The 23,560-nt window shown below is 41.2% G+C and overlaps 1 protein-coding gene across 2 annotated transcripts; it reads left to right on the top strand.

Moving 5' to 3' along the window:
• The first annotated feature begins 29 nt into the window (after positions 1 to 29).
• LOC124038100 (microtubule-associated proteins 1A/1B light chain 3B-like) lies at positions 30 to 23,554 on the top strand. Of its 2 annotated transcripts, XM_046353574.1 has the most exons (5): positions 30 to 410; positions 828 to 895; positions 20,050 to 20,105; positions 21,289 to 21,395; positions 21,598 to 23,554. In XM_046353574.1, exons 2-5 carry the CDS (start codon positions 877 to 879, stop codon positions 21,770 to 21,772), a joined length of 357 nt encoding a protein of 118 aa, XP_046209530.1. In that variant the 5' UTR covers positions 30 to 410; positions 828 to 876; the 3' UTR covers positions 21,773 to 23,554. The 2 variants fall into 2 exon arrangements, with proteins under 2 accessions (XP_046209530.1, XP_046209523.1); XM_046353567.1 differs by lacking the exons at positions 30 to 410; positions 828 to 895 and adding an exon at positions 17,798 to 18,123.
• Positions 23,555 to 23,560: the final 6 nt, after the last annotated feature.

Here is a 23,560-nt window from a genome sequence, read left to right as displayed (position 1 = left end):
GCTCGATCTTCTCTGTCTGTTCTTTAGATCTGTTTATTGTACACGTAGAAACCATTTCCGAACAGAATGTGGCAGCATATGCTTATTTGGTTTCTGTAGTTGACTCTTTTCACCTGTAGGTTATTTTTTGCACGATATTATTGTCAAATGTATTTGAAGCCTATCATCTCGTTCTGAAATACATCCTCTACAGGACTTTTGTTATGAAAGGGGGATTTTTATGTCTTTCCTCCATTCGTTGACGTCACGCTCGTGAAATTGACAGGCCACCTGGGGAAGAGTCGTGATTTAAAGAGATACGTCCGTCGCATAAACTGGAGGTTGTGTTACCGCACATGGCACAAAGATTCACTGTCAATACATTCGGTTCCAGTTCCAGGTCCATCGGTGGCGCGGACAACATCTGCAAGGTATACCTTAGGTCTTTCTCTGATCGACTCTTGTTGTTTTATGTTGGTTGAATAATAACATAATGAACGAGGTATGGATGTGAAGAAACACAAGTATGTAAGGAGGGTAGTGTCTTCTTTTGCCTATATATCATGTTTTGCAAACACCAAGCGTGCGCTGATTTTGATTGACAAAGAAAAAAAGATGCATTGCCACTATTATAAGCTTGGCATCGAGAAGGCTTTCCTTCTATCTAATGAAGTTGAGACTTGAGAGGGTGAGCTGAAATACATAGAAAGGAGATTAAGTATATGCCTATTTGTTACTCACTGTACGCTATCATGGGCTAATGTGCCTCTGTTGAGTTGATCATTTGACTATTTCAGAAATGTGACTTTCATATGGATTCCTTTTTTCATACTCTACCACACTTTCAGATATTACGGGGGACGAGGGGTGAGACCACAAGAGATCAAGCCCGATGGGATGGTGCTCACGTCAACAGGTAGAACTCAGCAAGCACAACTTGTTTTCATTATTTGTGAAGGTGGCTATAGCCTAAACTGGAGCTTTATATTTTCGCATGAGAAATGGGCAATGTGAATAATAACCTATTGTAAGATTATTAGTGGCCTTGCCTACGATATCCGTTAAACTCTCCATAAAACATGTGATCAATATGATCATTTTGTTTCTGTTTCACAACGTGAGATTGTTCTGGTTTCTCTCTGACATTTATAATGAGAATACTAACGGCTTGGGAATAGGTTCTATTGATTATAGGAAAGCCCCCGCAAAGAAAGATAATTTCCCTGTCGTGATTACATAATGGCTATAATTAGTTTTGAAGAGCTCTTTATTACAGTTGTCCCTGACAAATCCAATATCAGCCAGTTGGCTACATCTTCATATTTTTTTTGTGATGGACAATCTTGTCCTAGGTTGCCTTTTATTCAGAGAAGCCTACAATACTTTTGTTTCAGGGTGACTAATGTATCTTTCTATTGTATATCTTTTAGGCCTACTATAGACGAATATACTGTGTGAACACATTCTCCCGTGTAGCCTCGACCATCAAGCTATAGCCACTTCAGTTTGATGGTTTAAATAATGATTCATTGTCATTTTTTTGCAGTTGATAAGTAAATGAGTATAATGTCATGTCACGGGGAAGTTGTGAACTCCTTTTGCCATGACCGTTGCCAAGTAAGCTACGTGTTGATGATCTCTGGAAGCTTAAAAAATAAGTTGTTTTTGAAAGACCAAAACAAGTAAATTACTATATAATAGTCCGCCTTGGAAATAAAGAAAATATAATGAACATTTACTCACATTTCCAGAAAATATAGGCCTATTACACAAAAAAAGCACCTGCTTGTCTATTTAGCTTGAAGCAACTTGTTAAAAACATGTTCGCTAACCATTTCAGCACCACCGGGGTGGACAGCTCCAATGTGGTGTAGGCTGTAGAGCAGGAAACGTTCCTGCTCGTGGCTAGTCATTTTCAGCACTGCGGTTTAGTCCTAATAGTCAGGGCCATTTTAGACGAATGGAATATATATTTTGTACGCTATTTTTTTTAGCCTAAGCGCAATAAAATGTTTCCATTCACTTGTTAGGCATACATGTTTTAGACTACCAATTAGGTTACAGTGTAGGTCGTCCTAATTGTAACATCCTGCATTTATTAGATGAGGAGGTTGTTTAAAATGACTTCATATTTAGAGATGATCCTTATATCTTACTGCTCTATACAATTTGAGCCTCGAATAGCCGTATTTCAGCGCTCATAGACTTCTGCACGGTGTCTATGTTGAACACACTGGCTGGCAGGTTGTCTGTAAAGCGTCATGATTACACATTTACGTGGCGAAACACTCCCCATAACGGTGCCACAAAGGGTGTGCTACATATGCAGTCTGTACACAGGAAATACAGTAATTTACAGCAGGTGTTAAAACAAGACATTTTGTGCATTGATCCAATTAATACAATTAGATGCAGCTTGGTTAAGACTAACGCAGGAATAAAGGAGAAGTCTGCAGTTGCTACCTCTAGGGGAAAACACCTGTCTGAATTCCCTGATGTGTGAACCCCACACATGCCTTAAATAAAACCAAACCTCCACACCTACAAACACAGCCAGTCATTATCTGTTTCAACAGATTGTTTGAGACTGTAGGCTTATGTCTTTACAGCAAACAAATGTATTTCATATCACATAAATCCAATTGTATTGTACAATGGCAACCATCTTCTGTTTGCTAAAGATACCCAGGGGGTAAGTATTTACCCATTCCCCTTTCTCTTAGCACACACAGATAGCTCGCTGCCTTCTTTGTAGCACATTTGACTTATAATGGCTTCCCTTTGTGGAATGATTGGCCATCATGTCCATTGTTTTGGATCATAAATACTTTAAATGAATATGAGGTAATGTTCTAAATGAATATGTGTGGAACCAGTAGTACTGAGACCTTCAGACAGGAACTCACCATGCTGTGGTGTTTTATCCCAAAGAGGGCAATCTGCTGTTTTTAAGGGCAATCTGCTGTTTTTAAGGTGTACCTTCACACAAACCTCCCCTCCACCTTCTATTTTTGCAGCTTTTAAGGGAAAATAAACAATGAATAGCGCCATAGGGACATTTTAGAGTGACATCAAAACACAGCAGAATCTGTGTAAAGCGGGAGCCATTTGTCGCTGTGTTTGAAGTGCAATCACAATCAGCACGCATGGCAGTGACAGTGCTGTTCTCCCCTCAGCATCGATGCCTCATGGAGCAGCAAGGAAGGCTGAGACCACTGTTTGATCTGGCCTTTTCACTGGGGTCTGAAGAATGAACTTTTTTCTCAGCACAACACAGAATGAACCGGGGTGACCAGGTGCACCCAAGCAGCATAGAGAGAACAGAGAGAAAGAGCAGTAGAGAGAGAATAACCAGGCTGAACATGAACATAGGGGCTTCTCCAGAGTTCTTACAAACAGATGGCATTGAGACTGATCAGTTTTGTGTCTGAGGTAGGTTAATGTGATAATAAGATACGGAGTACTCGCATCAGTTAGGCTGAGCGACTCTGTCGATAAAGACATCACATGAGTCATTGCATGCTCAAAAGCAAGCATGTTTGTCCGACACGTTTTGCATGTAAATGATTTATCCTGACACAAAGTGACATCTAAAGTGCCCTGTTTACACCCCGTATAAATGTGTGAAATGGGTTAACATTGCCTTTGTTTCTTTCTGAAGACAATTCTCAGAGACAGATCTCAAGGGTTCTGGCTGACAGGGTCTGTTTTTCTCCAACAGAGTGAGTGTTCATGGAAATGTAAAATTTAATTATGGATCTGGAAGTGAGTCAGAGGAACATTTTCTTTGCAGAAAGACACAGATTGTAATATTTGCATGTTGCTTACGTGTGGATTCAGCTTGGTCTCGGCAATAAGTTACCGTTGAGGCTCCAAGATGTTCATGTGATATATTGTTAGAATTGCAACAAATTTGCAAACAAGAATTTCAGTTTTGGATCTGTCACTTAGTTGTATTACTTTACAAAAAATGTGAATCGACTGAACAATTAAATTCCCCGCTTATTTTTCAAGGTCTCGGTTGTGTGAAGTGACATGCCGAGCATTGCCTTCTTCTCCACTGGTCTATTGTAAGTACATTCATCTATATATCTGTATGTGGCAATGTCATTTTTCTATCACCTCTATTTGTGTCAGAGAGTTTCTGTGGATGATTAGCGTGTCTCTGTGTGAAGCTTGTAAACCCAGCTCATTCACTGGAACTCTATTCAACCTCAATTTAGATTTGATTGCTTTGGTTACCGCTACTTTCAATGAGTGTTCCTAAAGATATGACAGGTGTTATCCTACAGATGCGTTCTCCTTCTCTGGTTGCTATGAATCTTTGCTCTGAGTGGCACACAGGTGCACAACCCGGTTGGAGAAGCCGGCTGGAATACAAAAAGCCTTACAATGTCCTGGTGTACGAGCTACACATCAAACCAAAAGGCAGTCAGTGGGAGGTAGGGGGATGGGGGGGGCGAGGTAGGGGATGATGAAGGATGGGCAATCTCAGACAAGGGTAGAAGCTCAACATCAGAGATGGACCCAGCGAGTGGCCTTAAGTCACAAAGCCCGTCAGGCACATACCTCTCCACCACAGCTAGACCACCTTTCCCCCCACCACTGCCACAGCCAGAGCTCCCCCACTGCTAGCCTCGTCTCCAGCATGTATCCACAGGAAAGCGCCATAGCATGGGGTTACTGAACTCTCCCTATGCAATCCTTTTACCCATGAGTGGTGATCACAGCCATGATCACAGCCATTGGCTCTGACAGAACACAATAGTGTTCAGTGTTCTATCAGTCTATCCATTCTAGCTCTCTGCTTCCTTTGTCATTTTTAGAGTAGCAATCATTTTGTGAAACTTCCACGAAAATAGGCTACAACTGCGTTGATGACAGCAGTGCGTCTAGTGGGAGAACCAACGAGCTGTTGTAACCCGCTCATCCAGGTTGGCTAAATGTGCTTGATGTCATTTTAAAGCTATGATTGACGTGTCCAGTTTATATGTACTGTTTTTCTATTGTATTGAACTGTATGCATGGTGGGAATGCTGATTCGATTCCAGAGTAGTTGGCATGAGGACTTGTACATGGCATCTTACAGTGTAGAGAAAATTGGATGAATTGATTTGGCACCAGCCAGAGTAGGCTATATGCTTCTGAGCTTTTGCCAGGGTGCCTGTGTTTTTCTCCTTCAGCCACTTCTTTGTTGCTGCCTTGGTTAGAAAGCAATATTGTCATTTGATATTGACTTAAAACCACCTCTGACATGAAAATACAGAGTAAATGTTGTGAGTAAACCCAAAATGAAGTTTTCCTTTATCTCTGATTGATTGAATTGGGTCCTTAGCTTTCTGCGTTGCTGATGAGGATGCCATACTCAAAGCAGGCAGGGTGCAGCTGTACAGCATCTAAAAGGCAAATGGCCTGTCATCATATGAAATATGGTGCACTAGGCTTCGGTAAAGACACATGCTTACTGTACTTGAGAATTTTTTTGTCACTTTGACAGATGCAGAGGGGAGCAGAACACATTTCCCACCCCCACATCCTTCCAATTTCAGCAATGAAAAATGAAAGCCCATTTCCCACAGGGCTCCTAGGAAAGAGCAAGCACAGGTAATTAAGTGGAGCTACGCTCAGCCCCTTGTCAAGGCAATTACCACAAATCATATGCTCTTACTGGCTCTAATTACAGTGGATCTGTCTGTCCGCCTTTCCTGGCAGCCTCACTCTCCTCATAGCATTTTTACAACAATAGCAATTATGCCATGTACCATTTACATGTGTAACTTCTATAGTCAAAATAGATGTTGCTTGTAGGGGCTTACCGCAAGTCAATTGTCCTACAAGAGAAGGGGGTTGAGGGAGGGGGAGGAGGGGGATAGATGTATTCATTCAAAATAAATATTGAATAAAGATGTACCATCTAGTATTTTAAGACCATTTTGACTTATCTGTGTCAGCTGTAGCAGTGTGACAGTATTTATTTCTTTAACACTCTATTTTGCCCTGGTTGATTCCACTTATACGCAGATGCACACAATTCAAGCTAATTAAAGTAAATTGCAGGCCATGGATAATGTGCATCCCAAGCCTTTGTCTGCAGTGGAGTACATGGCAGTTAACATGATAGTCATAACCCATGACCAATGGCCCAGGAGATGTCTGTGCCGTGCAGTAGCCCCGTCCGGCCCTGCTTACATCCCCCAATGGCCATCCTAGTTAGCCCTGCTAACACAGAATCAATGAGGGGAGGGCTGGAGAGAAAGGGAGGCAGTCACCCCTGTGCCTCTAAGTAGCATGCTTAACTCTGTTCAGTCAGTGGCTTGGGAGAGATGTTCAGCTAATGAATTTAAGGGGTGAATGAACAGCCTTTTAAGGTGCACGCACCATGCTCCCTGAAAGAACATAGTCATTTGATGAGACAATAATTGAATTATAAATTGAGGGCATGGAAGGTGTGGGCCACCTTAAGGTTTATGGATAGGGTCACAGAAGAGTTATCGGGTTACATGGATCACCATTTGTTCGCACAGTGTAGAACAGGACTATGAGTGTACACTTTTTTTGAATGAGGTTTTTGCGTTACAGTACCCCCAACTTTTTTTTCCAACCATGTTGATTACCAAAATGTAATGGAAGGATGAGTGTACAACATTCGAGCTGCAAGCTCTATTCCCATTACACTGTATTCATTTTTTTTTCCTGGACAAACCTGTTCATCTTTAGTTATATTTAACCTGTAGCAGGCTTATCAAACCAGCAAGAGTTTTAATGCCAAAGGTCCATCTTTATTTTGAGACTTGTCCTCGTGCTCTATGTGTTTGCCACTTGGCCTCCAGAGAAAACATGGTATCAGATTAGCCGAGTGAGAAGCCAATTAAACAAATGATCTGTGTTCCGCTGCCCAGCATGGTTTGCTTCTGTACGTCTGTGCTCACAGTTATAGAGACAGAAAGATGTATTTGCGCAATGTAGGAAGCAAAATCTACATTTAACTGTAGCTGTAGAATCCCAATCAGATCTTTATCCCCACCAAAAAATGTATGATAGCCAATGATGTAATTATTGTATGGTATTATAATAGAGTTTACATTTGGGCATTTGTCCAATATTGGGAATTCTAGTCTGTTAAAAGGTATTTTTTTCACTTAATTATATTTAGGAGACTGGCAGGGGCACCATAATTGAACATTGGTCCTAATTCAACTGGCAGAGGAGCAGAATGTAATGCTGCTTCACTCCCATTGGCTGGCCATGGAGCTCCATTCTGCACGCTGTGTCTCCTCATTCTAATTGTAAAGAAGGAAAGGCGTCCATCCTCAGCTAGAGAGCATAATTGAACTAGCTTTAATAATACATCACTATTCAATACCAAGCCTATTATTTTCAGTGGAGTGGAGATATAAAAGAACTGCATTTTCACCTCCCCTTTTCCCGGGAATCTTGAGTAAATGTATAAGTGCATGCAGAGACAGGTTCTGCCACTCAGAGCAAGAGTCGGTGGTATTCATGTGAACAGCGATGCCCATTATATCCAATATAGTTTTTAATGGGGAAAACCATAGTTAATGCGAGCTAATATCCCTTGTAAAGTGTGAGTCTGAAAGTAATACATCACCTCTCTGTTCTGTTCGGTAAGTCAGTGTCAGTGATGACCTAAAGCCACTAATGAAGCTTTCCTTCTGAGCCTAGCATTGGCCTGTCACTCTCCGTTCAATGCCCTACCCAGTACAATGCTGCCCAATTGTTGCCTTCTCTTTTGTGTGTGTTAAGCCAAGCAGATCCTTATATAAAATGAATGGGCAATGTAACTTTAACATGTGACGGCTTCACCATCTCAAAGCACTTGTCGGTCTTGTCATTGTTACAGCAGGCAGGTGATTTTGATAGGGTAATTGTAAGTGAGAAATCCAAAATAAACACATGTAGAAAGTATGTTATAAAAATCGTCTATATTCGTCATGAATATAGTATTTCCCCATTTCAAAAAGTCTATCAAAATCATCTGCCTGCTGTTACAATGACAATATTGGCATGTGTTTGGAGGTGGTAGAGTCGTCACAAGTCATGTTGAGGTTTGGCTTTACCATCTACAGTTCTAAACACTCACTGGTGCCCATCAAGGTTCATGGTGTTGTTTCAGAACAGAGTGGTAGTGAGAAGTGGTAGGCAAGTGCACACTAAATACTGGCATGAGGCTGAACAGGTTTGGGTTTGGTAAGCTTTGATAGGGTTCTGGGCCCCATACACCTAGGACAGAGCTGAATGTCCCAGAGCCTTCCAGTGTGAGCGAGAAGCATTGAGGTCTGTAATACCTCTCCACTGAGCAAAAACGCAAAGCACTCCCAGATCCACTGGGTTATTTCATCCCCTTCAAATGTCACCAGCCTTTGTTGAGCTCACTAAAAGGTCTCAGAGAGTGTGTGTGTGTGTGTGTGTGTGTGTGTGTGTGTGTGTGTGTGTGTGTGTGTGTGTGTGTGTGTGTGTGTGTGTGTGTGTGTGTGTGTGTGTGTGTGTGTGTGTGTGTGTGTGTGTGTGTGTGTGTGTGTGTGTGTGTGTGTGTGTGTGTGTGTGTGTGTGTGTGTGTGTACGTGCTTGCTTGCTTGCGTGCATGTGTGCACGTACCTACCTGTACCTACCCAGTAGACAGCACCACTCTCCTTATGCTCTAAGTCTGCTTGTAATGATTCAGAATCAGAGCCTTTGTTGCTGCTATTCCAGTCTCGTCCACGCTGTACGTATGCAGATAAGTAGAGGAGCCAGCCAGGGACAGACAGACAGGAACAGACAGTGATCAACAGCTTGCTGAAGCCTCTGCTCTACTATCTCCAAAATCCCTCGTTTCCACGGACTCGTCACTTCATTAGCTACCTGATGGAATGCCCGGGCCTGTTCATGCTGTGCTGTACTTCATCATCTCTTGTGACATCACGCCACTCAGACGTGACCGAATTCCTGGCATTAACACAAGAATGCTAGGATCAACAGTGTTAAGTATCCTACAAGGACAATTCTGGCAAATGATGCATTTCTTTCCTATTTCTTTTCCATCCGCCACAAGGAGATGTGCGGTGTACTTTGAAAGCCTTGTAGTGTAGGTACACACACACACACACACACACACACACACACACACACACACACACACACACACACACACACACACACACACACACACACACACACACACACACACACACACACACACACACACACACACACACACACACACACACACACACACACACAACCAAAACAAATAGAAATGGCCTCATTCATGAAATTATGCTAATGCAAAGCACACATCAAAAGGATGTGTGAAAGGTAAGATATAATCTGATTTGTGATTCATAACACATCATCACTCAATGTATCACCATCGTATTTGGCATCAATGAAAAATGCCTCATAAAATAGCTCTCTGAATGTGTCCTTTATTCACAATTCCATTTTCTTTTCTCCCCCTTCTCTGAGCCCAAGTATACCTCCCTGTATTGGCTGAGCTTTAGGAAACCAATAGATGCACTTTTGCTTTTATTCATTTTCTCTCTTTTATTAAAACTGGGAGCTTGTCCCTTAAATCAACTGTGTCTTTCAATTTTAGTGGACTTTTAGAGGCTGGGGATATGAGGACAGGTGATAGCCTTTCGAAATGAAAGGGGGTGGATTTCGATGTGTGTGATATGTGCTGTGTGTGGAAAGGGCATATAGGCTACAGGTTTTACCACATTATTTACAGCTGCAGAGGGGGATCCATGTGTACACAACAGATGTACTGTTTTTCTTTGTTTATTTGCTTTATACGTTTGTAAACAGGTTTATGTACCAACACAAATCTCTTTATAACATCAATATATAAAATCAAATTATTATGGTTAGTCTAAGCATGTAATCGGTCTTGCGTGCTATCTCAATTATCTGATCAATTGTAAAATATAAATGGAATATTGAAGAATAAATATGTTGTGCAGTAGCCTGGCTTTATGATTGTAAATGGGAAAAATGTTCAGGTGAATAACGATATGTTTATAATTTGTCATTATCCTACTCTATGCTTGCAGGAGGATGTGCACTTTGGTCTTGGACGCTGTGGAAGACTAGTGATTTTGTTGTTGTAAATTTAGCTCTCTGACAACAAGTCACTGTCTACCTCAGTGACCAGGTCCCACACACCATTATTTAAACAGCTTTTAGTTCAGTCACTGCACAAGATGAAATTTTAGTCCACCCACAACGCTTTTAGTTTCCTATTCATCAGACAGCACATTTGGAGTGAGCCCTACGGACCTTCAGTTCAGAACGTAGAGTGCACTCATAGTTTATTGTTGTTTGCAGGCTGCAACAAACCTTTAAATCATTGTTTATTGTTTGTGAATTACGGCAGTTTTGTTTGTGTTGCAGCCACATAAAATGTGTAAACAATAAATGCTAGCAAGAACTATGGTGTCAAATGTTCTTCTGAACCTGAAGATGTCACTGCATTTTCCAATCCAGTCAGTGAGATCCTAACGCTGTCTAAGACGGTAAGTCCAGTCAGTGAGATCCTAACGCTGTCTAAGACGGTAAGTCCAGTCAGTGAGATCCTAACGCTGTCTAAGACGGTAGTCCAGTCCAGTCAGTGAGATCCTAACGCTGTCTAAGACGGTAAGTCCAATCAGTGAGATCCTAACGCTGTCTAAGTCACGAGTAAGTCCAGTCAGTGAGATCCTAACGCTGTCTAAGACGGTAAGTCCAGTCAGTGAGATCCTAACGCTGTCTAAGACGGTAAGTCCAGTCAGTGAGATCCTAACGCTGTCTAAGACGGTAAGTCCAGTCAGTGAGATCCTAACGCTGTCTAAGACGGTAAGTCCAGTCAGTGAGATCCTAACGCTGTCTAAAGAGTCCAGTCAGTGAGAAGTCCAGTCAGTGAGATCCTAACGCTGTCTAAGACGGTAAGTCAAATCAGTGAGATCCTAACGCTGTCTAAGACGGTAAGTCCAGTCAGTGAGATCCTAACGCTGTCTAAGACGGTAACAGTGAGATCCTAACGTTGTCTAAGAGTAAGTCCGGTAAGTAAGTCCAGTCCAGCCAGTGAGATCCTAACGCTGTCTAAGACGGTAAGTCCAGTCAGTGAGATCCTAACGCTGTCTAAGACGGTAAGTCCAATCAGTGAGATCCTAACGCTGTCTAAGACGGTAAGTCCAGTCAGTGAGATCCTAACGCTGTCTAAGACGGTAAGTCCAGTCAGTGAGATCCTAACGCTGTCTAAGACGGTAAGTCCAGTCAGTGAGATCCTAACGCTGTCTAAGACGGTAAGTCCAGCCAGTGAGATCCTAACACTGTCTAAGACGGTATGTCCAGCTACTGAGATCCTAACACTGTCTAAGACGGTAAGTCCAGCCAGTGAGATCCTAACACTGTCTAAGACGGTAAGTCCAGATAGTGAGATCCTTACGCTGTCTAAGACGGTAAGTCCAGTCAGTGAGATCCTTACGCTGTCTAAGACGGTAAGTCCAGTCAGTGAGATCCTAACACTGTCTAAGACGGTAAGTCCAGCCAGTGAGATCCTAACACTGTCTAAGACGGTAAGTCCAGATAGTGAGATCCTTACGCTGTCTAAGACGGTAAGTCCAGCCAGTGAGATCCTTACGCTGTCTAAGACGGTAAGTCCAGCCAGTGTGAACAATTCTACACTCTTCTCTCACTCATGAAAGTGTACATAAATGTATACTAAACGTATACGTGGTCCTTCTGTAGCTCAGTTGGTAGAGCATGGCGCTTGTAACGCCAGGGTAGTGGGTTCGATCCCCGGGACCACCCATACGTAGAATGTATGCACACATGACTGTAAGTCGCTTTGGATAAAAGCGTCTGCTAAATGGCATATATTATTACTAATTATTTCCCTAATTTAATGGAGCACAAACTACCCCGGAAAGGAATGTGGGGTATACAAGTGTACAAGGGATGTAGATAATTATACATAATTCCATGTGCGTGTTTGCAATTAAAGTATTACACTATATAAAACATATGCTTGTAGCTTGTATATTGTGTATTGATTTTATACCATTTTCACCACAATGTAAGTCAACATCACTACTAAGACCTCAACACTGTTCTCTTGCAATCTCTAAATACTCTATGATGAAATAAAGCACTTTTGATATGTCATGCACAGATTTTTCGAATGTAAATGAACTCAACATCTCATTCTATGATAATCAATTCAATCAAGCAAGGTTATGAATCTATTTAGTTTAAAGGATGGATGGTGCATTTATGAACTATTGTCATAGTAATTACCCCATGTAGTAAAACCGTAGATGGATGGATGGATGAATTAATATATCGATTGATATACTAATAAAAGCATTCTATAATAGCTTGTCTGTGGGTATACATATGCATTAGAGATTGAACAATGAGAGTGGGTGTTACCTTCAACTCTCAGTGAACATTTGGGTATGTTTCCATGGATATTGCCATAGCAACCCAACCTGAATGACTAGCCTCGGCCTAAAGCTACCCAGCAGCACAGAATGGGCTATATGATTTTAGAGGCCTTGAGGGTCATTGTTGATGACACTCCGCATCCCCTTTATCAATCAAACACTAGGTCCCTGAAGATTGTTCAAAGGTCCAATGCAGCAGTTTTAATATAAATATCAAATCATTTCTGGGTAACAAGTACCTTACTGTGATCGTTTTTAATTATAATGGTCAAAAAGAATCAAAAATAGCTTCTTAGTAAACAACCATTTCTCAAGCAAGAATTTTGTTCGGACTGTCTGGTAGAGGTCTGAGTGGGAAGGGGAAAACTGAAAACTGTTATTGGCAAAGAGGTTAAGAACTATTTTTGTTATTGATTTTTTAAAGCTAATTAACCGCCTGGTGATTCACCAGGCAGCCTAAAACTCCATCCCACCAAAACACGCAGAAATTTCAAGCAGTCTTTTCAAACAGCTCTTATACTAAAAGGGCATTATAATCATTTTCACAATTTCACAGAATTTTTCCAACCTGTGGAAATATATATAAAACACATGACAAATCTCATTTTGTACTAAACTGGGCCTTTAAAAACTCATTACTTCAAAGAGCAGTGGGTTTATTAGATATTGAATAGATGGCCATTTAGATTAGCATTATTTAGGTTGTTACTGTGACCTAGAAGAAGATAGTGGCAGGCAGGGTGATCCTCATACCCAGTAACAAGCTTCAGGCTGCTTTATATAGAAACTAGCAACAGCTGGCGAGCAAGAACTGGGTAAGGCCTATAATGATTAATTTAATTCAAGGGAGACTGATTTGAAACAGGGGTTTGCTGTTTGCAAATTAGGGTTGTAAAGCTACCGGTAATTTACTAAAGTTACTGGAATCTTCAGTAATGTTGGTAATTAACATCTATGGTAATTTAGTAATTTATACTTGAATATTTTTTTTAAAGTATTAATATATAGTATTAATTTTGTCCATGAGTTTGCGATGATTTTCTAGTAGATAGACCATATGTTTCAAGATAAAGTAGCCTAATTTATGATAAAAGCATCTAATCAACAATGTCATTATTTTCAATTAAATCTGCAACTCTTCCAAATGTTTACTTTTTTCACAGCTGCCACCAGTTTCGTGCCAGAACATTTACAACAAAGACATATTGACATAGTAAATAAATAAAAGTGTGTAAAATATATATATAAAGGATATTGGTGTTCACTAACTTTATATTTAATATAATGTTTTACAGCTTTGTCATTCTATTTTGTTATTTGTTTAAATCATGTTTTTTACATGATAAGGTCACTCAGAGGCCCAGAGATAATTACAGATGCCTGTGATAATCTGAAGTACCCAAAAAGGTCACTAGATGTCATCTGATAAAACTCCAAACAAAATTTTAATGTTACCAAAATGCTAGTAGTTTACTCGTAAATTTAGAAAGTTTCCAGTAATATCATTGTGTGATAGCAGGCACAGCACCATTGCACAAAGACCATTTTTCTTTCTTTGAACAAAAATCATACTTACACATGTCTATTAGTCAAATCAATGCATCAAATCACTTTTTTTCAATTTTGAGAAGTAACATGATTAGTTGGTGTCATGTTGTTATTATAATAAAGATTTGCATATTAGATTACTGCAGTCTGCAGTAATCAAAAGTAGGCCTACAACTTAAAGCTACTTTTGAGAAAGCTACTCTCACTCCCCTTCAATAAGTCTACACCCCAGGTCATAGTTATAAATGTGTCCTCAATCAATTTTTCAGTGTAAAAAGGGTCAAATTCAAGAATTCTATCCCTAGTAACAGTAGGTCAGCTCTGTCTCACCCCTTTCCTTGCAATAATCACCAGATCAATCAACCTTACCTGGTAAAATAAATGTAAAATGAATAATCGCAAGACATTTTGCCCCGGGGGATGTATTCGGTCTTCGGCGAGGGCCGGAGTGCCGCACGGAAAAGGTGTTATTATGTCCTCGCTGTCAAAATTTGAGTAAAATAATAGTAGTAAAATAATAGTTCTCTACTATTTCTCTACTACTATACTTATTATTTTTTCCGATGCTCCCTGACTGTCATAGGTCATTATTAGCGAGCTGGACACAAGTTTAAAAAAACGTACGAATGTAGGTCTACCCCCCCACACATAAAAAAATATATAGAAATAAAAAATACCCAAAGGCTACACTCCTGGCTCAGAGGATAAGTCATAAAACTGTCGACTGGCTCCACAAAACATCTCAATCTGCAGTCAGAGGTTATCAGAGAGCGCCACCTGCGGCTCAAGAACAGAAGCTGCACTATCAACTTTGGTCCCATTTTCAAATACACATATTAATGGATTCGGCAGCCACACCCGTTGCTGACAGGTGTATCAAATCGAGCACACAGCCATGCAATCTCCATTGACAAACATTGGCAGTAGAATGGCCTTACTGAAGAGATCAATGATTTTCAACGTGGCACTGTCATAGGACGCTACCTTTCCAACAAGTCATTATCGTCAAATTCCTGCCCTGCTAGAGCTCCCCCGGTAAACTGTAAGTGCTGTTATTGTAAAATGAAAACATCTAGGAGCAACAACATCTCAGCCGCAAAGTGGTAGGCCACACAAGCTCACAGAACAGGACAGCCAAGAGCTGAAGCGTGTAGAGCGTAAAAATCGTCTATCCTGGGTTGCAACACTCACTACCGAGTTCCAAACTGCCTCTGGAAGCAACGTCAGCACGGTAACTGTCGTGAGCTTCATGAAATGGGTTTGGGTTCCGTGGTCGAGCAGCCTCACACAAGCCTAATATCACCATGCGTAATGCCAAGCTTTGCCTGGAGTGGTGTAAATCTCGTTGCCATTGAACTCTGAAGCAGTGGAAACACGTTCTCTGGAGTGATGAATCATGCTTCACTATCTGGCAGTCCGACGGACAAATCTGGATTTGGTGGATTCCGGGAGATTGCCACCTGCCCCAATGCATAGTGCCAACTGTAAAGTTTGGTGGAGGACGAACTCCATATTAATGCCTAGGATTTTGGAATGAGATGTGTTGACGAGCAGGTGTCCACATACTTTTGGTCATGTAGTGTACCTTTCAGTGCTACTATCAATAGAACCCCCATGAAATGTGTGACCAGTGCAATTTGTAAGACACGCATATACAAGAAGTCCTGAATGTTTATGACATTATGTGTAGCACAGAATAAAGCAGTAGGCTAATAACATGGTAACAGTGTGGTCATAGTTACTCATCATGAAAACATTGTTCCATGAAGAAACCCCTTCAATTCAGTCATTAAGCAAATTAGGGTTGTAAAAAGCTACCGGTAATTTACCTAAGTTACTGGAATCTTCAGTAATGTTGGTAATTAACATATTTGGTAATTTTGTAATTTATACTGAATATTTTTTTTCTAAACGTATTATCCAGAGCAACTTATATACATTTTCATACTGGTCCCCCATGGGAATCAAACCCACAACCTTGGCATTGCAAATGACATGCTCTACCAACTGAGTCACAAGGGACCCTTGTTTCAGGGTAATACACCACACCAGATCTGGGTTTAAATACTATTGAAGGTATTTTAAAATTACTTTCACACTTATTTCAAAGTTTGGATATTTTTTCTTTGACAATACACCAAGTTGAATATTTGAAAATGTATTTTGGAAATACACTTGAAAAGAATTGGCATGTACTCAAAACACAGAAGTCATGCTGGATTGACACCATGGCCAATGTTCAATGTTTATCCTTTAAAGCTTGGAAAAGAGACCTATACTTGGGACCACACGAAATCTGAATAGGAGGCTAGTGATGGCTTTGCAATGTTTGCTGTTAGCCACTGAGTCATTCCAAACCACTCATTGTTGAATTTGTGATTTCCAACTTGTTGTGTAATGTTTATAATTTCTCTTCATATGACAAGGATTAGCCAGTAGATTTTGTCGACTTGATTCATGATAATGACTGTTCCTTGCTAGCTAAGATTTTGAAAGTATGATTTTGACATGATCAGTCCAATCAAAGCTGCTGTAGATTTAACGTGATTTGACATAATTTTATCTGTGGCCAATGACCTTGAGCCTTTTTAGATGGGCACTTCTAATGTAACTCTATGGCAGCTAGCTCTACCCTTAGATTTGGCGGTGACGTAGTGTCCCCATGAGTGACAGAACACTGAGCCAATCACGCAACTAGAGAACATTACCAACCCCTATGTATTGATGCCAAAATAACATGCAAAACATGCATATAATTTTTTTTAGCCAGAAAGCTGGGGCTCTGCAAGAACAATTGTAAACTGCACAGGAAGAAGGGTTTGAGATTGCGGACTGGAAAAGGGGATCCTTGTTATCCGTTTCTTTTCTGACAGCATAGACCTTATTGCCACTAATACCATTCAGGCTGTGGTATTGGTCCTCTACTATTAAACCTGCTGTATCCAGCTCATTCACTCCCCCTGCTGGATTTAAAGGAATGGACTGTTGTAAGAAAATGGCAGAAGATGTGGGGGTCTCTGAGCAAATTCATACTTCAGGGAGAACGGTGGAGTATCTGAACATAGTCCAGAAATAAACCCTACCTCCTAGGGCCTCAAATAAGTTTTTGCCATATTGTTTATATCTACCCAGTTTCAGCACCTACGGTGTGGTGTGCAAGGGCTGGTAGGGTTGTTCTGTATGCAACCTGTAGCTTCAATCTCACAAAACATATAAACATATGTTTACATTGCCAAAGCAAGTGAAATAAACAAAAGTGAAATAAACAATATGGATCCAGGTTGGATGCGCACTTTGTTAAGATGCAGTTGGTTGGGTTGTGTTTCTCTCCATGAAATTGGAGAGAAAAAGGGGGATATAAAAAACATTACACTTACAAAGTTCCAAAAACATAAAGATGTCATCATATGATGTCTATAGAAAGGGTTGTACTGATGTGAAAATAGTTACAAAAGGGAAAATAAATATAGTTTATTTCCTATGGTGTTTGTTCTTCACTGGTAGCCCTTTTCTTGTAGCAACAGTAAACACAGCTTGCTGCTGTGGTATTTCACCCAGTAGAGTAAATCAAAATGGGATTTGTTTTCAAATTCTTTGTGGGTTTGTGTAATCTGAGGGAAATATGTGTCTCAGCTGGCTGGCCCACCACCACAGAAAGCACTGAGCTATCACCACAGAATGCACTGAGCTAGGCCGATAGCTCAGTGTTTTCTGTGGTGGTGAGCTAGGCTGATAGCTCAGTGCTTTCTGTGGTGGTGAGCTAGGCCGATAGCTCAGTGCTTTCTGTGGTGGTGAGCTAGGCTGATAGCTCAGTGCTTTCTGTGGTGGTGAGCTAGGCTGATAGCTCAGTGCTTTCTGTGGTGGTGGGGCAGCCAGCGGCAAATACAGAGCGTAGGTATTGGTCTCTCTCTCAGTGACGTCAAATATCAGCTGACTGGTTTGTTTCGCTGTAGACTCCGCAGCAATCAGCAAAGAAGGAATAGCACAACATCAAAGGACACAACTTATTATTATTACAAAAAAACTGGGCTTTGATCGCCCAAAAATTTACAACACCTACATTTAAATATATTTTCAATTCATACAGGGATCTTTTGCCTCGTTTACAAAACGGTTTGACCTGCGTGAAATATGCCTTCAGAGAAGACGTTCAAACAAAGGAGGACATTTGGTATGTAGCCTATTAGTACAGCAGGTTTTAACATTGAAGTTGTCTAATTGTGTATATTATTTCGATTTTATCAAATCTAGTGGCTTCTTATTTCAATATCAGCCTTTATTTGGAGAACAGATGGTTTTTCAATTTCCCCTAGTAAGGCCCAGTGTCTGAATAGTTAATCAGCTCAACTTCGATCAGAAGTCAAAGGCAATGAACCGTCTAAGTACAAATGGGAGATACTTTATTTTATCTATTATATAATATAGGCCTTTTCACATCGACACATTCGTGATAATTAAAGGTGGTATCTGTATTTGTATAGGCTAATTGATCTGGCTCATGTTATGCAACCCGAACAGACCAATGGCAAATATGGTGTTGTTGTGTTTAGTTTGTATGCTGTAGCATATAATGTATGTCTCTGTACAATGTAAGCGTGTGGCAGCGAAACGTTAAATATATTATCTTGTGCTCCGCTTGTTTGTGAGAGATGTAAAAAAAAAAAAACTAGTAGCCGATATTACTCTTCTCGAAAAGCAGGAAAGTGCGCTGCATGATTGGGGGATGGGACGTATTGCGTAGGTGAAAGGAAGGCCTAGGGGAAAGGGACAAAAACAAATGTCTGTAACCTCTGTGACTTTATCATGTAGGCCTAGACCTAGATAACACGACAATTCATATTTGGACTGTTATCTTCGCTTTCAGCAAATAGGCTTTTATATCCGATACATTGTTTTCGTCTGAGATAAGGCCCCTTGTTTACTTCGCGACAGTTAAGCTCTTTGGCGGTACAAGCCAAAATATCGGATAGTTGCCATTTCCTGGATGAGTCTACATTGCCTCCGAAGGTTTCCTAGCTCTTTGAATTTGAAGTTGGCCAATTTGTCGTCACGGTAAAGTGTCTGATGTCATGGCAAATTTCTTCAAAACAATTCAGACCAAACGTCAGTCTTAACGTTTCCCAAAAAAATTGCGCAACATCACCACGTGAGAATGAGACCACTGGCTGAACACGTGTAGTGTCCCAAACTCAAAGAACATAAACATCTTACCAGTTACAATGTTGCTGTAACATGCTACTAGTTTACACTGCAGTAGTTACAACATGGGATGTAGTTATTGCATTGGTTATTATTATATTGTTGTGGTTATACATAAGTGAAATCTATGGGTTGGAAAGTGAAATCTAAAAAGTTAACTTACCATCACATAGTGTGTAGATTTGACCAGTTATATCAAAATATGTGGCTCTGTGGTCATGAGTAGGCTTGATCTCTGCGCTGAAACAACAGACGTGAAATGTGGCCACTTTCGAAAATAACTTTTTTTTAAAGGGTTTGTTAAAATAGAGATGGTGTTAACAAGCTTTTAATTTCCCTTCTGATATATGTCTTTCCAAGTGTTGAGCAACATATTGGTACACTGACTGTAGCCCAAAGGTAGCCAGAGCTTCCTTGTTTCTCTAACTGCCCAGGCTTTTAACCTGATAAACTGCAAGTTTGGGGGAATTTACATAAGAGAAACGTGAGCTAGTGTTTTTCTGTATAGAAAGGCCACAATAAGATTTTTTTACTGGAGTAATTGGGCTCAGGCAGTTCATCCTTCCAGGCATTTGTGTTATTGTTGTTTCTTCTATCAGTCCGTCAGAACTAACCCAGACCAGGGTTTGAGTGATAACAAAGGGGCCCAAGGCCTTATCTGGGTGCCATGGAAACAGTCGTTTTGTCCATGTTACAAATGGTCATGGAGGTGCAAAGTTCAGGTGGGCTGGATTAGTGCCGATAATGTTCACTTGCTGTTTCGTTTAGGGTCTGGGTTTATTCAGCACTGGGTGGTTTGCTGCACAGATTTTATGTGTAAACATAGGTTTAAGATAACAGGCTACCATATATTTTCCCATTGATTTGTCATCTCACCTGTTCTTCCTTGTGTCCACAGAGCAGAGAGTAGATGATGTGAGACTGATTCGAGAGCAGCACCCCAACAAGATCCCAGTTAGTATTACATCTATTGCCACAACAATCCTAATGTATACACGAACAGAAAATATTCCTCAATACAGACCCACCCTTGCTTCCCTCAACACACCGAGGGTATCCTCCCTAGAGGTTATTCTCATGAGGAATAGGTAGAAGGGTGTGGAACCTTCTCTGTGTTAGCCATGTATCAGGACCCAAGCAGACCACATAGCAGATTGAATATCGCTCTAACCTTCCATCTGCTGCCTCTCTCCCCTCCTTCACCCAGATGTACACACACACACACACACACACACACACACACACACACACACACACACACACACACACACACACACACACACACACACACACACACACACACACACACACACACACACACACACACACACACACACACACACACACACACACACACTGAGAGCCTAACAGAGCCTAAGTTACACTACATGACTGCTTCCTGAGCCTTTCCTTTGTCTCTCCAGGGTCACAAAGTGCTGAGTAATGCCCCTCCCCCTGTGACTAACACTAGCTGTGTCTTGGTATTATCCCCTCCCCCTGTGACCAACACTAGCTGTGTCTTGGTATTAGCCCCTCCCCTGTGACCAACACCAGCTGTGTCTTGGTATTAGACCCTCCCCGGTCTAACACCAGCTGTGTCTTGGTATTATCCCCTCCCCGGTCTAACACCAGCTGTGTCTTGGTATTATCCCCTCCCCCTGTGACTAACACTAGCTGTGTCTTGGTATTATCCCCTCCCCCTGTGACTAACACTAGCTGTGTCTTGGTATTATCCCCTCCCCTGTGACTAACACTAGCTGTGTCTTGGTATTATCCCCTCCTCCTGTGACTAACACTAGCTGTGTCTTGGTATTATCCCCTCCCCCTGTGACTAACACTAGCTGTGTCTTGGTATTATCCCCTCCCCCTGTGACTAACACTAGCTGTGTCTTGGTATTATCCCCTCCCCTGTGACTAACACTAGCTGTGTCTTGGTATTATCCCCTCCCCTGTGACTAACACTAGCTGTGTCTTGGTATTATCCCCTCCCCTGTGACCAACACTAGCTGTGTCTTGTTATTATCCCCTCCCCCTGTGAATAACACTAGCTATGTCTTTGTAATGTGACTCCTCCAAGCACGGTGTAGCTTGGGTCCAGGGAGCTCTATAATAAGACGTTTCCTCTGCTCCCTTTCAGGTCATCATCGAGAGATACAAGGGAGAGAAACAGCTGCCCATCCTGGATAAAACCAAGTTCCTGGTTCCTGACCATGTCAATATGAGTGAGCTGATCAAAATCATCAGGTACAGGATGTTCCATCATCCTCTCTTCTCTGTATTTACTGACACCACTTTATCGGTCATTTAATCACTAAAGCAAATTCACTTAGTTGATCTTACAAATCATAAAAAATAAATGTGAGGATCTGATACACAGATATACTATCTACTCTCTTGTCTATGTGAGGATAAGATGTGCTAAACTCTGTATGTTTTCCCTCACTAGGAGGCGCCTCCAGCTGAACTCCAACCAGGCCTTCTTCCTGCTGGTGAATGGCCACAGCATGGTCTCCGTGTCGGCAGCCATCGCTGAGGTGTACGATCGCGAGAAGGACGACGATGGCTTCCTCTACATGGTGTACGCCTCGCAGGAGACCTTTGGAACCATAACCCCCCAGTAACAGCCTCCCACCTCCACACCATAGCTCGGACAATGATATCTCCTCCTCCCTCCTTGATCCTTCGTTCCTAAATACAGACCGATCCCCCTTGCCTTCCCTCGAACCCTTGCTTAAAACCTTAGCCAAACAATGGGAACCAGACTGACCTCTTCTCCCATGCCCTTAAGGGCCCCTTATAGATATTAAAAGCCATGTCCTGCACCTTCTCATACTCATACTGCCCACTACCCATTACTCAAAACCTCTCCCTGTACATCCATTACTCAACATCTCTCCCCGTTCATCCATTACTCAAAACCTCTCCCCGTTCATCCATTACTCAACACCTCTCCCTGTTCATCCAGCCATGTGTTTAGGAAAAGAGATTCAATAGTTATCTTTGGGTTGTTTGGTGTATAAAATGGATTAGTATAGCAGAGATGATTGCCAGTTCAGGTTGAGTTCGACTCAAACAATTTACAGCTTAAATCCCTGCTTGAGTCCATCATGGTTGAATTCAGTTATACAGAAATCTCCATATTTTATTTTCCACTTGTTGTGTTTGCTAAACTTGGATGTATTTTGGATGAAGCTTCAATCACAACAGCTGTTGAGGAATTTTCTAACAGTTTAGTTAAAGCGTTGAATCCAGTTTGACAGACGTGGAAGTAGTTTGTCCCATAAGAACATGTTTCATCAAGTCTCCTATAATTGGTGATTCAGGCCAATAGTCTCAACTGCTGTGACAAAATGAGTGGTTCTTTTTTCTTTAGTCTTTCCTTTAGCAACTTGGTTGAATATTCTAGGCCAACTATAGGCTTCATTGTATTAACACAAGTTTTTAAGGCTAACATGTTAATGTGCGTTCAGTTTAGCAGTTCCCCTCCCCTTGTGTTGTTCTGTTGAGCTACTTGATAAGGGTTGTGGGTTCAGATATGAATTTACTTTGCACCTTTCAAAAAATTCAATAAAAATGAAGGTCCTTTCAAAAAATTCAATAAAAATGAAGGTCCTTTCAAAAAATTCAATAAAAATGAAGGTCCTTTCAAAAAAAAAAAAATCTTCCCGCCCTTTGTTGTAAACGTCTCCACGTAGAAGAGATGTTAGGGACTCCTGGTTAAAAAGGAAAGAAATGCTACCGAAAACCTGCTATGATGATTGTTATAAGAAATTTGCCTCCATGTACAGCATGATGATCGACTTGCACGTGTGTGAAAGGGTCACTGATGTGGGATAATGCTGATGTCAGAAGTAGTAGGGTGTGGGGTTGGTGGCTGTTTTGGACTGGGCGGGCATCACGGCCGGGTCTGTCCACCAACCAACTGTCCATCCGTCCCCCTCCTCGACCTGCCCTAGGGCTCTGAACAGTACTCATCCCAGGGTGGCATCACGCTTTTAGAATATTCAATTTGTTTAATAGAGGGTTATTTATGCCTTTTATAATGTGTGCTGACTGTTGTGCTTTTCCTTCTCGCGGTCCTCTCAACTGTTGGAACTGTTTAAATGTTAGATGCCTTTTTAATCTTCATTTTTGGCAGATAATCTTTGTTTTTGTTTAATGTGATGTTACTTCCTTGTACAAATGTCCATATGCTATATATGTGTGTGTAATGAATACGAATGATTCTATGATCAGTTTGATTGAGGGTTTAATAACAGAGGAATGATACAGTTTTATCAGCCCAATGTTCCTCTGCATGCTCTGCTGTTTGTCGCTCTCATTCTTCATATTCACAGCAATATTACACAGCCTTTTATTGTATTTGTTGGTATTTTATGAATAAAACAGACTATGTAAAGGTATTCCCA

Source organism: Oncorhynchus gorbuscha, linkage group LG01 (genome assembly GCF_021184085.1).
Source record: "Oncorhynchus gorbuscha isolate QuinsamMale2020 ecotype Even-year linkage group LG01, OgorEven_v1.0, whole genome shotgun sequence".
NCBI classification, from domain to species: Eukaryota; Metazoa; Chordata; class Actinopteri; order Salmoniformes; family Salmonidae; genus Oncorhynchus; species Oncorhynchus gorbuscha.
This window is presented reverse-complemented; position numbering and strand designations above follow the sequence as displayed.